The 19,976-nt window shown below is 36.2% G+C and overlaps 1 protein-coding gene across 2 annotated transcripts in view; it reads left to right on the forward strand.

Annotated features, from left to right (window-relative positions):
• ITFG1 (integrin alpha FG-GAP repeat containing 1) overlaps nt 1-19,976 on the forward strand; it is an 88,972-nt gene that overhangs the window by 59,078 nt on the left and 9,918 nt on the right. For both annotated transcript variants that reach the window (XM_086620850.1, XM_086620849.1), the window contains 4 exons: nt 894-1,044; nt 1,518-1,626; nt 5,315-5,358; nt 7,305-7,383. In XM_086620850.1, the coding sequence (XP_086476976.1) occupies nt 894-1,044; nt 1,518-1,626; nt 5,315-5,358; nt 7,305-7,383 (383 nt within the window). The remainder of the gene's footprint in view (nt 1-893; nt 1,045-1,517; nt 1,627-5,314; nt 5,359-7,304; nt 7,384-19,976) is intronic.

Consider the following 19,976-nt stretch of genomic DNA (forward strand, 5'->3'; position numbering starts at 1 on the left):
TTCATCTGTTCCCATTGCCAAGGCAGAGAGGGATTCTAGCAGGCTCCCAGGATGCAGACCTGCCAAAGAATTGGACCTTCAGTTGGTAAAGTCTGAAGGTTTTCACGGTCCCAGTGAGAGTGGCAATGTTACAATATCAGAGGCAGCATATAATGCTGTTAGTCAACAGCATGCGTGTGTGAACCTTGTGTCTCCCACTGACTGATAGGCATGTATCAGATAAATTCTTCAGAAGGGAGACTTTACTATACTAGAGCTGGTACTCGGGTTTGTTTCTTTCCTGTATTACAGCCTGTCTTTCTGTTTGTATTTGTTGTGTGTCAGCAACGTTTTTTCTATGTCCTATTTTTACTGTGCTAGTAGGTTGGGTTTTGTGTTCTGCTTTGAAACAGTGGAAAAATACCAATAGAGATTGGGTTTAATCTTAAATTTGTTTAAAACATCATGCAATGTGTAAGAAAATGTATTAATTGAGCTGGGGTGGCAATAGATTGTCATAAAATAGTGAAAAAGCAAAGACATTTTAAGTGCTGTTTAACCTGAAGGACTGTGGAGGGATTAAGGAAAATGGCAGATGAGTGTACTTGTGCTTGTTTCAGAAAAAAGTAATAATACGTTCAGTCTGTTGAGTGGATGGTTAATGAAATTATTCCTGCTGATTTGGACCCACTTATTTAGTGTATTCATTGATTTAAGTCAGGCATGACATAATGGTAATAATTCTGTCTGTAAAGTTAACATAAATGCTTATGGACTTTGAAGTCTCCAGTGGCTGCTAGCTTTGTTTCTATTATATTTAACTTCAGCAGACTTAAATTATTTAATTACAATATTTCGTAATGTGTATTATTTAAACTATTTATAGCAAATAAGTTGTTTTATATGTTTTACAGCAATCAACAAGCATTTTTACTGGAAAACGTCCCATGCAATAACGTAAGCTGCAAGAGCGTGCGTCGTATGTTTAAAGTTTTTTGGGAGCTCTCGGATCTAAATCAAATCAAGGATGCAGTGGTCGCAACCTTCTTTGACATATACGAAGACGTAAGTTCAAGTCTTTACCAGGGCAAAGAGCATCTCTTTCTGCGTTGCTGTATCTGTGTGTGCCATTGGCAGGTTGCTTTGTAGAAACATTGGCTTTGCAGCACATGGCAGGCGGTGCCTTCAGCCTGGGAAATTCACTCTGGAGATGCTCCCTGGCAAGTGAGCAGGTAGCAGCAGCCCATCACTCCCTAAAAGTTTGCTGATCCTCCATACGCTCCTTTTGAGCTGCCCTCTTCAGTGGCAAGAAAGAAGCCATGGACCACATGCATTGTCCTGGTTAGCTGTGGATGGAGCACTCTGTCCTAAGTTGCTGTAGATTTGCAAGATTTGAAAGATGTTAAAACTAGTAGCAAAGGTGTAAACTTTGCTGCACACACTCTGTTTTTTTCCATTGTGTCTCTAAGGGAATTTGTTTGCTAAATTTAGATATTTTCCAGAGTAAATCAGCATTCTAACAAACTTTTTTTTTTCAGGGAATCTTGGATATCATTGTGTTAAGCAAAGGCTACTCCAGTAAGGACTTTGCTATCCATACATTAAAAAATAACTTTGAAGCAGATGCCTATTTTGTTAAAGTTATTGGTAAGTTATCACTGTATAATCAAGCCGAAATGTAACCTTGAGAGGAATGTGAATGTTTGAGCCTCTGTATATGATAACATTATGGTAATCCTCTGTGTATGATAATTCTAGAAAAGAAAAAACACAGCATGGAAAATATCAGGGATTGCAGAAATCTCTTGTTGCGGAATCCGAATTTGGATAAGTTGGTTTTGTTTCATTTCAAAGGGGTTTTTTCTTGGTTTTATTTTAGTGTGCTTATTTAAATTCAGGGTAATTCTGCCTACTGTTTTCAACACTTCAGCTGTTTTTAGTATCAATGTTGGCCACAATGACCTTTAAGTGTTCATTGTGTTTTGAGTGTGTTGTGCGTTTTTTTTTGGTTTTTTTTTTTGCAAGAATGCATGTCTTATTTCACTTGCTAACTAGAGGCAGGTTAAATGTTACTTTCCATCCTGGAACTTTCCTTCTGCATCATAGCAAAATTCTAGAGACAGATACTAGGTCTTTAAAAACTCATTTCTCAGTTCTGAAGGAGAAACGAGAATTATCAAGTATCTAAAAATATGGTCTTCAAGGAAGGTGCACATGGAACAAAGTTATTCTGCCTAAAAGACCAATATAAGGAAGATCCATGTCTTCAGTCAGTAATGATTCATAACAATGGGGGAAGAGTGTTGGGTGTGTCCATGAAGGTATACAACAGAAAGTAACAAACTACAAAGTAAGAACAATTTCCTAAATGGCAGCTCATGAAGTACTAACATAAATTCCTGGAGAAGCTGCAGAGGTGCCAACATTAGAGGTCTTGACAACTAGGTTAAGAAATTATGTAGTATGTTTCATTGGTTTGGAGGGAAAGGGTGGGGTTATCGGAATTTGAGGCCCCCTCTGTGACTCTTTTGTACAAGACCACTTATCTCCTCACATAACATAATATTGTCAATGTAAAAATGGCATTAGAGCTACACATATCTATCATTCAACTTAGATTTATTTTTTTTTAATGTGTGATGCTATTTAAAATTTGAAGGAAGATTAGCTCATAAATCACTAATTTGAGGAAAAACATAACTATGCTTGCACATATAAATATGTATGTCATAGTGAGACAGTAATGAACCAGAAAAAATTACAGCAACATTGACTTGAAGGAACATGCTTTATTTGTCCACAATGACTGCCTTTTTATCTTGTCTGTTTTCAGAAACCAAGGCAAGAAACAATAGCCAAGTGCACTTATTTTCATCTGTGCCTTGAGCAGTTGCAGTATTTTCTTTCCAGCAGGAACTTCTGTCTTTTCTGTGTACCTTTGTCATGTCAGGCCTACTTTACTGGAGTTCTTTTCTGTATCGTCTGGAAATGATGCAGAATCTAGTGCAAAAGGGGCTGGTTTCGTTTCAGTGGTGACAGGCGTAGTGTGTAGTTTGCTTACGCTGCATAACCTATTCTGAGTGCTAGTTCGTTTCCATGTGTGAGTCAGTTGGGCGTTTTCAGCCTAAAACCACTACATGGCACAAAACACATCTTGCCATAAAAGTGTAGAGCGGTACTGAACGTAGCAAGGGTGTGTGAATTAATTAGAGCCTTGGTTTAAAAGGCTAGAGTTAGATTATGACATTTGTAATTGAGAGTAATTAGGTTTTCAAGTTGTATGCCCTTCCATGTTCTTCCAGACTGCAAAGATGTTGAGCTTCGAGCTCATTACTTGTCTATCTTCCTCGATTTTTTTTTTTTTTGAGAACAAATTAAAAAACGAGGCTGTATGTCAGCTTATGAGGACAAAGCGAAACAGGAACAACTAGAGGTTCACCTTCAAAAATTGTATGTGCATTCATGTTATTTAAATGCATCTAATACTCCTAAAACACCCATTCTGCCTACCATAAGATAAACAGAACTGCAGCTACTACTGGGGACTGATGCATTTATTGCTTTCTCCTTAGCCTGAGCTGTTTTCGCATCATAATATCCTATAGTAATTTGTCACATTGACGAAAGCCTTCTTTTAAATAATACTGTGTATGGGTAATGTAATTCACACAAGCATGCAGAAAATCCTCTAGAAAAATCTTACACTTCATAAAGCCATATTAGAATTATAATTGTTTGATATTTTAATGGAGAAAAGAGTAAGTTGCTTTTTAATTCACTCTGCGTAAATCTGTCTTTAAAATCGGAGCAAGCCTTTTAGGGCGTGAGTATTTTTGCATAGAAACCCCAGGAAATGGGAATTAGTAAGTAGTCTAAAAATATTTATACTGTGATACAGGGTAGCATATTTCTAACAAAAAATGCTTTGTGGGAGTTAGTGTGTCAATAAATGTATTGTGTTTGCTCGTTCGGCATATAGACAGTGAGAACAGTTTTGCTCATTATAACTGATGTCAAATGTACTTGGTTGGATTATTTGTTCCAGTGGTGAAACCCAACAGCAAATTGCAGCGTGCCATTTTGCGTGTTCCGCTTGCAGACACACCTATGTGTAGCATAAACAACAAGTTCGTAGCTTAAAAAGTCTATTTGTAGGTACACAGTCTTCAAATTCTGCTTTGCCACACCTTTTTTTTGGACTGTATAAAAATAATAGATTTTTCTGTGTTTAGAAACTTCAACATTTTTAAATCACAAGCAAAGAATGATAATTTGAGAATCATGGAAGTTGTTAATATTTGCACATGAAACGTTAGAAACGTTCCTCCACTAGAACAGTGCCATTTCTGACTCCAGTAGGTAATGTTTTCTAATGAGACTATTACACTATGAGCATCTTAGATGCACCTTTTAGTATTTCTCTGTCCCCAAATATTTTGTACCTGAATGGAGAACTAAAGTATACAGAAAAAGCTTTAAAAAAAATCCTAGTGAGTAGGACGACCTGCCCTCTAATCTGGTCCAAATCTTAATTTTTTGCTGTCTGTTATACTTGTTTTGGGATACCATAACTCATGGAGAAGTTGTGGTTTTACTTGGCTTCAATACTGCGTGGTTTGTGTCCTCTTTCCTGCTCATAGTCACTATGGGGCTGCTGCTCAACCAAACTGTTGTCATTTTAAGTTCGAATGTTGCATCAGAGTGACACCTTAGATTTTTTTGGGGGGAGGGGGTTTGTTGTTTGTTTTATAGGCATTTTAGTACTGATGTTCTAATACTCAATGTGACAGGATGTTCTAGGTTATAGACCAGATGGCTTTCATTGTCTGTCATTTAGTTGATTATAAATCAGTGTGTAACAGATATTTCAGTAATTTACCTGATTTTTGAAACTAGTAAGTTTTAAACAAGTAATTGCACAACTGTCACAGGCTTTAGATATTAAGTAGCATTATACACATCTGCTTATAATACTTTTGAATTCAGTTCTCTGCCAATATTTTTAAATGGTTAGAAAATGAAGAATAGTTAATAAAATGTACAGTCCACTCTTAATTTAGAATTTTTTGACTGGCAAATCTCTGCTTTTGAAGCTGGCTAACCAGTGAGGTATGATAAAACAGTGACTAGCTGATTAATTTCTGCAAAGTAGTATACTTCAAACAGAGTAGAAAAATTTTGATACGTTAACCTAAGTCATATAGAAGATATTTTTTTTTCTTTGTGTTTTAATGGATACCTGACACTATTACTATGCTTGAACAGATTTCAGAGGTAGTGCTGGTAGGATGGCTTGTTAACGGAAACACTACAAGCTTACTTTTTGTTTTTGCAGTTCTCAGTGGCCTCTGTTCTAATGACTGTCCTCGGAAAATAACAGTAAGTATAGCTGTAACTTTGCATTACTATTTAGATTCAAATAAGCTGAGGTGTTCTTATAGCAAAACTCTCCACATATTAAGAGAGTTACTGACTGGAAGAATGTGTAAGCCAGATCGTGACTGGCCAGGTTGTGCCTATTTGAGACGCGTTCCTTTGGCCAGCTGCCTGCTCAGAGACCAAGTCCATTAACAGATTCTGCAGCGAGCTTCGTTACCCAGCATCGTGGGGGCTGGGGTACACCACACGCAAGAGAAGCTTGTGTAGTGCAGCTGGATGCCCAGACTGTGGAATGTGCCAAGTCTTGCTCTGGGCAGTCAGAAAGGCCAGGCAAAACTGGTTATGGGGCAGATTCAGCCATATAGCCATTTCTGGACTAAAATACAGTAAGTGGGTACAGTGAAGGATAGAAGGGAAGGAAATATAGTTGGTTCTGATGATTCTGCAGATAGCTACATACACATGTGCTGTTTTCTTGTTCAGTTATTTTAATAATCTCCAGAGACCCTGTAATTCACTCACCAAACTTTCAATTAGCAAGTTTTTTAGCAATGTTCACAGTGAAAGTTGGCCTAAAAGAGGAACTTGGAGGAATCAAAGCTAGCATTAGCACTTTAGCTCTGCAAAGACGTGAAATTAAGTTTTGACTTGAAAATACAAAAACTGCTTAAAATGCAACCAACTTTTCCTTCATGCCTATTTTAAAACAAAGGGTTTAATTTCTGATATAAAATAATGAGGAGGTTTGATAGTATTATTTGCTTAATTACAAAGCTAAAGAGAGGGTTTAAAAAGTGAATCTTCACAACAGATGTCAGTGAATGTTTCATTATCAAGATCATTGAAGCGCTGTTGCCTCCACTGTAATAGAAGTTCTCTGTCAGAAAGCAACAAAGTACATTATGCCAGAATACAGGTATTTGGTGCCCTCCCAAAAAAGTAAAAATCAGATTTTCACCTTATTTACTCATCTTTCATAAATCTGCATTAACATCACCTTTGTGGTCTCCTTACTCTTCATTCTAATCAATTATTATTTTTTAGGCTTTAATCCCATCTCTTATCATTATCACATATTCTTATGGTTTAGAACTTACTGGTTTTTGAAACATGGTGTGAAACATGTCATCATCTCTTTTTTTAGTGTTCTTTGTGTAACTCATTTGAAATATCTTTACCGGATTTGATGCCCTAGTATCAGCTTGAATTCAGCGTTTAAAAAAAGGAGAACTTTAAAATCTGTTCTTACAGTTGTCCCCCTTCACCACCATAGGAGATCATTGTTCCCCCTCCTTTTATTTAGGTGCATTTGTTGCAGTTCATCACGCTCACAACTCCCTTTGATTATTTTTTTGAATTTACTTTTTTATTTAATTTTTTCCCATAACTGTACTTTGATGTTTAAGTAAATCCTCTCCCTCAAGAGAATTTGCTTGAAATAGATACTGTTACTTGACAAGTAACTATTCAACCGCTTTCATGAATTAAATAACATACTGCTAAACAATGGTAACAACGTTTTGAATTTCTTACCATTTGTTATTGTATTTTTCAAAGCAAAAAGACCATCAAGATAGTGTATTCTCTCAGACATCAAATGAGTTCTGCTTTTTCAGAAAATGCGGTTATTTCTTTGAATTTTTAGGAGGTTTTTATTTTACTTGTGATTTCCAAGGAAACATTGAACTTTTTGCCAGAGGACTGAATAATATTGCTTTCTTCATGAGAAACTGAACTTTACCTAGCCCAGCCAACTGATTAGCCTTATTTTGAAAATTAACTTCCATATAATGCTATGACGAAAACAGTTGCAAGATTTTGAAATTATCCATATCAAAAAGAAATCATTAATCTAGAAATGTTTTTCTTTGGTTTACTGTTTTATTACTATAGCTTTGTCTGTTCCTAAAATTTTGCCTGTTTCTCCCCCCCCCCCTACTTTGTAGCCTTTTGGTGTTAATCAGCCTGGTCCTTACATCATGTACACTACTGTAGATGCAAATGGATACCTGAAAAATGGGTCAGGTAAGATAATCTCATAATGAGAAGACACATGGCATGGTCTGTCTGTATATACTTCTTAGCAACCTAAAGAGTTTGAAAAGTTTAGAGTGTGAAATGGGACTGGCTTTGAATAGTGTCTTCAGTTTACAAGACCGAAAACTCCTAACTTTTTCTTCTTTCTTTACAGATTGCTTATTTATTACAAGCATTGCAACTGCATTCTTTTTTCTTTTCTTGTGTCCCATGCAAGTTGGGTTTGAACACTTGGCTATTATCTTACCCAATCTGAAAAATCGTTAGGTACAATATCATCAGTTTGTGAAATAACATAAGCTTCTAATGATTTTTCTACCAGTTCCTTAGCAATTACGTATTGAGAAACAACAGTGGCCTTGAAATGCCTAAATAGAATCTTGTAGCCACATGAAGAAGGATCAACACAATGTTCAGTAAAGACAGGATGTACTTTTCTGGAGTTATTCACTACATCTGGCAGGCTAACAGGCATCTATAAAATCATGAGTAGCATGAGGAAGAAGATAGAGAGGGAATGGCTGCATTCTTTCACATACTACAAGAACTACAAGGTATCGAAGAATCATTAGGTAACGGTCAAAATAAATGGAAGGAAGCAGTGCTTCATGCAACTTACAGTTTAACTATAGGTTTAGTAGCAGGAGATGTTGCAAATGCCACCATTTAAATGAGTCCAAAAGCAAAGTAGACAAAAAAGAATAATCTATTAGGCTAGGGTCCAAGCAGTGCCTAATTTGAGAATATCCTGGGTTTTATGCTCCCTCCCTAGGTGTATACTACTGGCTCCTAGAAGACACAGGTGACTGTACTAAGTGGTCTCACTTATGACTGTTAATCTTATGACCATAATGGACTCACTTCTTGCTTAGACAAAAAAATCCCAAACTCACAAGCCAGAACATGATCAGAGTATGAATGTCTGTATGTTGTGCCATTCCGACTCCTTCCCAGTGGTGGCAGTCATTGGCACCTGTCATTCCAGTCTTTTTTTAAAATCTGAGTTTAATTTGAAATAAGTTTTCTGTTGTTCACTGGGAAAACTGTATATTATATAACACTAATTTAAATAATAGCAATTATTTAGAGGGAAAAATGCTGACATATTAAAGATTCTAAATCAATGGTAATGCTCTCACCTTGAATACTGTGCTCAGAACTGTAAATTCCGCCCTAGAAGAAATAAAAAGAAAGAGAATGTCCTGAAATATGAACCAGATAGCTGCAAAAACATATCCTGATTATTCTGGAGCATTTCTTTATTCATACATGCCTAAATATGGGTTTGAAATCTTGGAAGTATTAGTCTATATTTTAATCAAACTAATAGGTAATGCTAACATGAAAACGCAGAGTATTTTTTTGTTACACAAATTCATTTTAACAAACTAATTGTCCAGCCAGTTGTACAGTTGGCTTCAACCCTCTGAAGGTTTTCTTCATAAGCTAAATTTAAAAAGAGCTTACATATTTAGTTACAAACACTTAAAACCTCATGATGAGCTCAGAGGTTTTTAGTTACGCTACGCGCTGTTAGACTGTCGGACCCGTACCCTTGGGCAGCCAGTTCTGGTTGGGTGACAACTGGCATATCTCGTCATTGCCAGTTACCAAGATGAAGGCTTGCAAGCTTTGTCAGAGTCAAGTCATGGTACAGCCTATCTTGTTAACCATATCAGGAAATACTGGTAAAGATCCACACAGGGTCTTTCTCCTTATTCCACAAAAGCCTGGATTCCTGTGGATGGGAAACTTACTTCAGTATGCTGTCTTTTTGGTTGGTTGTGGTCTCTACTAACTTTTGAATCCACTAGCTTGCTTAAGGCAATAATAACTGGAGCATACTTGCCTCAAATAAAACTCTACTAGTTCTGTAAAAATCAGCAGTTCAGTAGAAGACAAAATTCCACATGAGGAAAATACTTTAGTTAGAGATCAACAGTTATTTGGTCTGGTTTTGTCCTCAGGCTGGCCATATGGTCAGCACGCGTGCAGTTGCAGTTAGCCATAGCCTGAAATGTTCTTGCCCAAGCAATGACAGAGCAGCATAGCAGGAAAAAGCTTAGTGAACTGTGGAGTGTTTATGGGGAAATAGAAGATAAAGCTAGAAGATGTTGCAGGTTTCACACAGGAAGTAGGGCTGCTTGCAAAGACATGCAGGATTCATATTTGTACAAATACAGACATCCTTAATTTCACAGCTTCTATCCTGGTTTTGAAGGCATTTTGCCTCGGGGCACGTTTCTAGACATTCCTACTGTATCATCCATATTAATTTAATCCAGATTGGAGTGCCTTTTCTATTCTGTTCTTCTTGACGACTGGGTATCTTTGGTTTTGTCCTCTTTTTTGCTTCCACATTGCATGCTGGCTTTAAAGTTGAGTTTCTGATAGGATACCGGTAAGAGCTATACTGTGAAGTACAAGCAATTTTGTGGTACCTGCTCCTTTCTTTAAAAGACACATGAGTACTTGTTTTTCAAAACAACAAAAGTATATACCGTTTGGAATGTACGTCATATCTTAGTAAAGAGTAAAAACTTTTATTTTCACAAATTCATGTAATAAAGATTGGAGTTCATTAATCTCTCATGCTATTAATTAAACTACTTGCAGTTGATCACTGCCCCTCTGTACCCTTGGGGGCTACCTTCTTGCAATAATGACTTACTGATAAAGTTTCTTCTTGAGAGCTGCTGTCAGAGGTACTGGAAGTTACTGGAATTTCTGTATTACAAAATTTCTTTCCAGCCTGTCACTAAGTGAATTCAGTGGGTGAACATGCATCTAAATGAAGAAATCAGTGGGTTTACAGAAGTGTGATGTATTTATTCCTTCAGGCACAGTGGAACTTAATGCAGGCCTGCCTAAATTTGGTGGACCTGTGTGAGTATGAACTAAACGACAGCACAGCTTCATGGCGCCTTTGGCCATGTAGCCTGTGAACAGATACCTGCACATAATCATCTTGTCAGGGAATCAAGACTACTGATGAATAACACTGCCTAAGTCACAAAAAAAGACATTTTTTTGCATAAGAAAAGAAACACATTAGCAAAATCATCAAATTGACCCTTTTTTTCTTCTTTAGGAAAGTGCTATTAAAAGGCTATAAATCAAAAAAAAACTACAACATAACCTTTGTTTAGATCTGATTATACTTATTTAAATTCGTTGTTCGTGTAGTCAGAGAAGTTTTAAACTCTAGCTTCTTATTTGTAATTAACATACTCTCAGACTTAGAAATCTGATATTTTAAGTGAACTTATACAATACATTTTAAAGAATCATGTCTAACAGCTAGTAGAACCTTTATTATTAGATTCTTTAAAATATTTTATATTTGGGATATTATAAATAGTAACTGTAGAGGACTGAAACTTGGCATATCTGGATGATATATTACATGCTGCTTTTTAAAATAAATTTGATCGTTATAAATTGACATAATTTTAATCAGATGACAAAATAATGGATTTGTGGCATCTCAAGGGCCAAATATCTATTAAAAGGTTAATTCACCACAGTATAAGCTGATTCTAAACGTCACTTTGAGGAAATACAAGTTTAGATGGGTTTGTTTTGTGTTTGTGCATGTTTGACCCTTTGGCCCTGACTATTTAAGCAAGCTTAGAAAGCAACCCAGTCACAAAATAAAGATTTTCTTCCAGCTATAGGCCTCTGTGTCAAGGAAGAATGCACATAGCTTACAAATTCCTTGTGTCTGTGGGGAATAAAGCCAGCTTAAAACTTGCACCTATTTCATGTATCATTTTCTTAAATTTTTGATCTGGTTCTCTCCTTCAAGAAAAAAAACAAATACTTTTTTCTTAAGCATTGTCTTTAGCGTTTGGTTGTTTAGGGTTGTTTGGTTGGTTTTGGCGTGGGTTTTTTTTTGAGGGAGTAGGGCGGTGCTTTTAGAAATGCAATGTTTTTACAATTTACTCTAGAAAGAGCTATCAAATATGATTTAATACTGGTATAATACCATCCATCTTTACTGCTACCATGTTTACAATAATAAAAACCTAACAGAGTCCAATCATGATGAATTTCCTTTTCTGGTTTGGCATTATGAAATAACAGTAATGAATTTCAAGAGCGTTTATGACCCTAGCAGTATTGCTACAGGGAATTTTGTAATACTGTCTTTGATCAGTTTCTCAACTGTAATATGTTAATAGATTTCTGAGTCTGTATAATTCCTGCAAGAACTTTTCAAAGTCACATTTTCTGAAGCTATTATATTAAGTTTGTAGCTAAACTTTCTTCTTTTACAAGTCCTACTTGTAAAATTCAGTAAAAGTTCTTCTAACTAGAATTACTGGCCTGCAGGTTATTATCTTGAAAAGCAGTCTTACATCAGAATCGTATACTGTTTGGCTATCAAGAAATACCTCGAGCAACACTTTTATAAATGTGTACTGGCGGGCAATACCAAACCCACACAGCGTTTTTGGGCCATATGTAAACTTACAAAACATCTCTTCCACATTAAGCCGTTAAAAGTATGGCATAAATATACTATTTTAAAACTAATTTTCACCAACTTATTTGCATTCCTTATATAATACCATGGAACACTCCATATCTAAAGCTTTTAATTATATGAAACCAATAATGAAAGAATCTGATAGTTTGTAATGATATTATTTTAGCATAATTCATCTCTTTCCCAAGAAGTAATATGAGTAACAACATAGTTCTTTTTCTAATTAAAACAATGCTCAGAACTCAGGTGTTTTTTTTTCAAATCAGCTCATCGCATTTGTTGTCTTTACCACTGGGAAGGGGAAGATTTACTGGCTAGACCACTGAAACCCAACTATCCAGTCACCTCAGTTATCCTTCCAGCCCTGGGCTGAAGGAAATCATACAGTACTCAACAAAATGTCCACCATTCTGCTTTTGATCTTCTCAATTCTGCAGGTCTTTAGTTCTGAATTATGGTATCTTTCATGTATGCAATATTAATGCAAAGAGTAAAATAAAAAGGCACATATGGCTGTCCTTATCTAATTCATTTTAAGGTTCTTTGATCTGCCAAGCCTTAACTACGGGAAATTTGCATAATTATGAGGGGTTTTTTAAAAACATTGTTAGAATTATTCTCTCTCCTATTAACATTCCAGTATGTTGTTAAAAGATAGCAGAATAATAATTAGCGCGTGTTCTATGCTTTTACTTTCACATTGCTCAATTCAAATGTAATCTTACAACAAGGATTGTTGTTGTTAAATTAGCTACAAGGAATAGCAATTGCCAAAACGAGCGTTAGAATTGAGAAGTACTGGGTCTTGCATCTGAGGTTAATATCTCCACAAACCTTCTCTCTCTGAGAGGAAATTCAATTGCAACAGCTTCTTCAGATATTTAAGCAGTTTTATGCTTGAGATCAGATCAGGTCTAGGCGTAAATCTGGGAGAATTATGCAAACTCAAATTTAAGTCATGCTTTAAATCATCTGTTTCCTGCCATCTGCCTTCTCCACTCTCCTTTTCTGTTGGAGTTGTCATTTTTAAGGAGACCCTACAGTTAAGTATGAGTGTCATCCTGGATTTTCAGTTCTACATCTGCATTTCCAGGCTTTTATTGGCTTCTAAGAAACTTCTAATATCATTCTGACATTGTGTTTTTCAGCTGAATCCTGTAAGCAACAATGCATAGTAGAAAGTAGAGTATAATATCTAATGTTGAGCACAGAGTAAATTGAAGCTGTTCTTGCGGTGGGGAGGGAGAGGATATGTAAGATGAATTTAGTAAAGCTAACCACATGCAAGTTGTTGGGCTTTGTTGGATTTTTTTTGTCTTGTGGTGGTGGTTTGGTGTTTGGAGGTTTTTTGCCTTTTTTTTTTTTTAACTTCAGCATCCTGAAAAAATCATTCTTGATAATGAAATAGTAGCCTTACTAAATCTCTTCGGTTTCGGATTGAATTTCGCTTGATGACTGATGCCAGTCAGATTACATCTATATGGCTCTATTAGTTAACAGCTCTGACCTTGGCTAAAATGCAGGCATGTCATTTTTGCAAGCTGAAGTGGGTCCCAATAATGATCCTTTGTGTTTTCTTGAGAACATTACCTACTTGATATCCTTGGTTTCATTTATTTTTATTACCAATAACACAAAGTGATTTTCTTAGAACCAATGTCCTTGTGGACCCAGAAAAATAAATAACATCAGATACTTTAATATGGAGCAGCTGTTAATTTGCTGAAATGTTTTTAGAAACTGTACAAGGATGGTTGCATATTGTGGCACCAGCACAAGGCAGGAATTTTAAATTTGTTATTGCCATGTTGCTTGGTCAACGGCCGAACAAGTCAAATGACCGGGTAGTCCTGTAAAGACTTTGAGCATCAGGCTGCCTTTAACCTTCCACATCTTTCACCCTGTTTGTCTTTGATACCCATTCCACTTTCACCACAACCTAAGTTTTTTATCTTCCTGCTTGCTTTCTCCTTCTTCTGTGTAACATCTCAACCTCCAGATACCTCCTCTTTCTCTTCTTTGTAGGAATTCCTGGCCTTGAAGTCTGCCTGTCTGCAGATAGGCAGATAGAAGGACAAGACTGGTAGCTATGCATTGCTGTAGCCACAGCAGTACTGGCTGACTCCTTAGTGTGTGACGAGCCAGACAGCTGAGTCACAAACACTCACAGCTCCCTCTTGCCATTTTTGTGATAAGGACACCTATGGCAGGGAGGGCCTCTTACTCTGTGCAGTGTGTGGCATACCCAAAATACTTTTTACATATTTTTTTGATGTACCACGTCTTGTATGTACCAGATGAACCATGCAAGCCAGGCCCAACCTGGCTAGAGCTTCAGGTTGAAGTATTGTTTCATGTTTTCGCTTCCACTTAAAATGGCATAGTATCTTCTGTGTTTCAGCCTGTGCTACAGATGTCTTAATTTTCTCTCTTAAAAGTAAAAATAGGCCAATGGACTTACAGTTTGAAATAAATAGGATCATAGCTGCAGTTTGGTAGACACAAAAATATTAATCCTGTGGGCCAGGAACAACAGAACAAAAAATGTTTAAGGTTTACTTAAAGATGAATATCCATAGGTAGGCATAATATTATCATATGAACAGACTAATTGAATTGCTCATATGGATCAAGTCATAATTTGTTTAAGCATCTGTATGACTGAAGCTGTATGGACTTGATAGCCTTTGCAGTTCTCATTTCAGAGCTCTTCCATTTTGCTAGTGTTGCTTGGTTTTGTGTTAAACCTTCCATGGCAGAGTGACCTTTTGCATGCTGTTCAGTCATGCCCTTCTGGTTTTTTGAAATCTTCTTACTCTTCCCTGTTGTTGCATTGAGTTCTCATGCTGTTTAACTAAATTGGATTGTGAGGTGAACACAAATGCCTAGCAGCTATTCTAGTAACGAATTAAAACATAAACATTGCAATATGTACCAAACAAAAGCAAAATAAGCTTAATTTCAATAGCCATTCCACATTGCAGGATTCGTGTGCAATTCCACTGTGTATAAAGAAGAGTTTATTCATGGAACAAGCTGGAATCATTTAGTAATGGATAGCTGCATTCTGTTAAGAGGGATTTTCTGGTTGCTGTAGTTGGGAGTGCCCCTAGTACGTTTTTCTATATAACTGTCTTTTGTTTAGAAAACTTACTTGGACTTGTACTGTTGCATGCAATATTACCAAACTTCAAATAGTCAGGCATTACAAATTAGACAACTTGCTCCTGTGCAAAGTGTTGGAATATCAGCAATGTGATCATTTTATTGCTTGTTTAGGGTTTTTTTAGGAGTTGTTAAAGAGTTTTTAGTTTTACTTCTATAATTTTATGATGTAAAGTTATTCTTAATGAAAACACATGTTCTCGTATAAATGCATCAGATTTGGAGTTTGGGCTTTCAGAAGTATCACAAGTGTTAGCAGCACTGCAAGTAATAGGTATCAAAGTTGTAGATGTGCACTTTCAGTCCACTTTCCCCAGTTGTTTCTGGAACTCCAGGAAAAAATACTGCAGAAAAAGTTGAGGTGTGAAATTGTGTACTGCATTAATCTAGAATTTCCTATTGTGTGGACTAATGAAGGGAGGCAAACAGCAAAGAGGGAGATATCTCAGCCCTAAGAAAGCTGAAGTTGCCATTGCATAATTTAGAGCAGAAAAAGAGCTCTTTCTCCACTATTTTTTTTTTCCAACCAGTGACCTACAACTCCAAAGGCAGTAATAAGGGAACTGAAGTAAAGCTTTCAACTAAAGCCAAGGAAATTGAATTCTCCAACTTTCTAAAACTTTAAAGTTTGGAGTTGTTTGGTTTTTGGTTTTTTTTTTCTGAAAGGTGCTTTATAATTTCTTATGCTTATTACACAGGTATTTCATTATTATCAGTTGTATTTTCCCTTTCTTTTGCAGTAAGTGGCTTTGGCATAGTTTCAAATAAAACGAGGAGCTGCCAGCTTCAAGAGATGGGGAAACCCTTTGGTGTGCGATGTAGCACGATACTGACAATCGCTGTAGTGTTTCAGCTGCGCAGCTGAAGTGATGCACGTTCGCTGTGAAATTTTACCTGACCCTTGAACTGGCTTTGTCTTATTCCAGCTGTTCCATGCATGTTGCTCACAGCCATGCAGCAACTTTGGCATGTAGCTTTGTGGAATAACTTTTAGTTTTTCTAGGATGCATATGTGTGTCTAATCTATAAGAAAGCAGTCATTAATGTGTTGACCTTAATATTAAGGTAGATGATGAGAAGAATTTAGAGAAAAGTCAGACTACAGGCTACAACTCAGATACTGTTGTACACAATGAACTGTTTTTTTTTACCAGAAAAGCCACCTACATTGTCAACATGTACAAAGAATGTATATCTAAAACGAAGCAACTCCTTGTTATATTTTCTAACTCTGTTAGATGTTGGGGTTTTTTTGACAAGTTGATTCACAGTTCACAAATATCTTCAGTTACTGTTTTGGTCAGTGTATTAAAGCTTCTGATAAGAAGCAAATTAGAGGAAAATATAGCAACTAGAAAAAATAATGACGTAACATTTTTATTTCTCAAAATACATTAGCTCTTCATAGTCCTCTGATATATTGAATTTGGGGGACTTTTGAAAGCCTGTTATTACTGCATTTTGAATTAATCTGAATGGCTTTAATGGACTGCTTAAAAGCAAATGATACTTTGTCAAGAAAAGCATAATTAAAAAAACTTAAAGAATGGCTCTTCAGGAGACCACAGGTTTGAAACCAAAGTTTCCATTAGTCTTTCAACTCTGTGTAGTGATCTTGTATGTTCTGCTCTAATATTCCACAAAATAAGCATATTTAAATTGACTGAATAATATCAGTTTTGTGAATCTATTTATGTAGGTTCAACTAGTCTGTTTGCAAATCCAGTACACGCATTATCAGTTCTGCTTAAAGAAACAATAGAAAGCTTTGCTTCTACATGTAAATGCAATCACCTCCCCTTCATAAAGTTAAATTGGCTTTATTTAAGCACTTATGCTGCTTAGGTCTAGTCACCCTGAAATAAGCTATTGAGGATATTGTCATTTAATCCAGGGTGTATTGCGCTACTCTTCAGCTTTCAGCAAGTTTACATCAGTATAATGGAAACAGAAGGGAGATGCCATAATTCAGATACAAAAGAACAAGTACTCTCTGTGTCATAGATGACACATCATTCTGGTTTTGAGACAGGGCTTTCAAAAGGTTAACAATATGTATTGCTTCAATTTTATATGCCAGACTTCAAAAATAAGGAGACTGATTCAGAGATGTTCAGAATGATTTCTGAGTATCAACCTTCACAAAATTTTGTAAGGTTTGGCTGCCCAGCATCATTAGCTATTTTGTAAAAACTTGGTCTCTGACAGACTGAAACCACTGAAAATCATGTCTTAAAACGCTGAGGTTTCTTACTTTGCCCAAGGATTTTTGAAGCAATAGACTTAAGTGACTTATGACTTAAAACCAAAATACAAACACCAATGCCTATACCAATACCACAGCCCGTGATATCTAGGTGCTTCAAACAACTTTTTTAAAACAAGAAGCATAAGGCAAAAGACATAGTGTTGAACAGTCTTTAAAGTAGTATTAAAAAGTAATAATGTACAGCCTGGACAGGAGAAGGCTTTTTTAATTCTTGTTTATGGTAACAGTTCTACTGATGAAGCAAAACAAGCTGTGAAGCAACACTCACTTTCTGTCTTCCTCGTATGGACTCCCAAAAGCTTAAAGAACAATCTTAGCGTAAGAAATAAATTCCACCTTCTTGCTTGAAGATGGACTGATATTTTCAAATCTTCTTGCAACAAGGAGAAAACTGTTTACAATAGTTTCACAGCTAGAGTTGCTATTTAAATTAAATTTGAAATAGTTTCATAAGTAAATTAATTACTGGTGTCTGAAAACTTGAAAAATTACAATAAAATGTTAACAGTACTCTGTAATTTCTCTTTTTACTTTAATCGTTATTCAAGGTTTTTATGTTTCTCAGATAAACACTTGTCATTCTTAATTACTTGTTTGCAATTCGAAGTGGAACATTTGAGTAACCATCAAACTCTTACAGAATTTGATAGATATAGGTGGAGCAAAGCAAGAAAGTCTCAAAGATCTCATATTTCTACTCAGCTTTAAAGTAAATTAGAACCTTCTATATGCTATCATCCCAAGTCCTGCTTAGCTGATATCTCCCAATTTTAAAGGCAAATAAAGGTATATGCACATTTTCTGCCTCCTATGTAGAAGAAAACATTCCTTTCTGACCTTTGCAAATGATCTGTTTACATCCTGAAGCATAAGATTTCATTACCCTTATCTTAGTAGGCATATGAACCAGTGTTAGTAGCCATGAAATTATTCAATGCTTTTAAGAATTCCAGCTGCAGTATCTGACTCTCTAGCCTCTTTAAGGCTGACTGCACACAGTGTATGACATTTTCTTTCATTTCCTTTAATTCAGTTGACATTCATTTCATTTGTATGATGAAAGAAAAAAGGAAGATTTCAGTTGCAGGCTCCTTATAATCCTAAATATTTCACTCAAAAGTAATTCGAAAAGCTTTTCAATGTTAAATATTACAGCAGCACCTTGTTCTTTTGAGAAAAGTCCTTCAGAATTCAGCATTAGTGTAACAAATTTTTAAAGAAAATTCTTTATTATGTTGTGGCATGATCAAGTAACAGGTACTTTGTTTGTTGTTATAACTAACTCAAATTTCATCCTTTGATGAAATACCTTTGTTCCTTGCTATTTTTATATTGGTAACCAGTGCTTTCAGATATTGTGTGCTTACTCTGAAAATTACTCAAATTTTAGATTTGGAAATTGAGACCTAGAAATTGAGCAATTTAGCCAAGATCATGTAAGGGAAGTCAGTGACAAGGCAGGGACAGACTCAAGACTCACATCCCGTACTGTTATCTCAACTTACTAGAAAAATCTCTACTCTTAGAGAAAAGCTTCTCAGCTAATGCTGTCTGCCACAGACTCCATAATCTAGGAATTCACCTAACAATGTGCGTAGTACACCTTGCCCTCACAACAGTACTGAAAGTACCAATCCTATTTAAATATTTCCATGTCTACTTGCTTGTTAGATGGTTCTGCATGGGGAAAAAGTAAATCTAAAATATGCCTAATCTTTAGGAAAACTTATTTTTTCTTTTTTGCTAATAGCGTTATAGCTTACTGAAAAGGTAACTGCATCGAGCTGATCTTTCAGATCTCATCTAAGTATATTTAGTTGACATTTATCTTGCCTTTTTAAATAAAATTATCATAGCTCTAAAACTACAGTAATACAGAATATTTACCTCATGATTAAACAGGCCAGTTTCGAAACATGCCTGACAGCATATGGCAAGCTTCTTTCTAAAAAGCTGGTGGAGGGCAGGGAGGTTCAGAAAATAGAACCATGGAGTGATGTATTGAATTGGAGTTCAACATTATCATAATCCAATACACAAAGTAGTTTGTCACTCATAGGAGGATACAAAAGCTGCAGAGCTCTTTCTGAAAGCAGGTGTCATATCTCGGTAGTCCCTCGATGTAAGAGCTTTTACAGTGCTCTTGTACAGTCGCTTTCCAGAGACTTCCCACTGGGATCACTGCTGTTGCATAGTGGCAGATGCATCCTTGCGCTTACTGGGCTATCTCTAGGAGCCAAGAGCAGGAGTTTGTTTCTGATTTTTCTTGAAAAGATGTTTGGCTTTACTGAAGAAGTTGTAGTCGTTGTTGTTGGGGAGTTTTTCCCTCCCTCTGTTCACTGCCAACTGGGCAAGATGCAGTGCAACTATTCTGGCCAACAGCCAGTTGTCTGAAGCAAAATACTAACTTTCAGAATGGAGCCTTGCAAGAAAGTGTGCAGTGGTAGAAAGGAGTTGGCTGTAAATTCATTACAAAAAGTGAATTCATGTTCTTTAATTCACATTGTTATGTTTTGTCGGTTAACTTACACAATTTCAGGCATAATCTCTCAGATGTCAAAGAGAAAAAACTGACTTAAAAAATACTGACTGTACATCATATCTTTGTGAAAGACTTCCTATCGATGATGTAAATCTACTTGTGGTTGTCAAGTG

Source organism: Tauraco erythrolophus, chromosome 15 (assembly GCF_009769465.1).
Source record: "Tauraco erythrolophus isolate bTauEry1 chromosome 15, bTauEry1.pri, whole genome shotgun sequence".
Taxonomy (NCBI): domain Eukaryota; kingdom Metazoa; phylum Chordata; class Aves; order Musophagiformes; family Musophagidae; genus Tauraco; species Tauraco erythrolophus.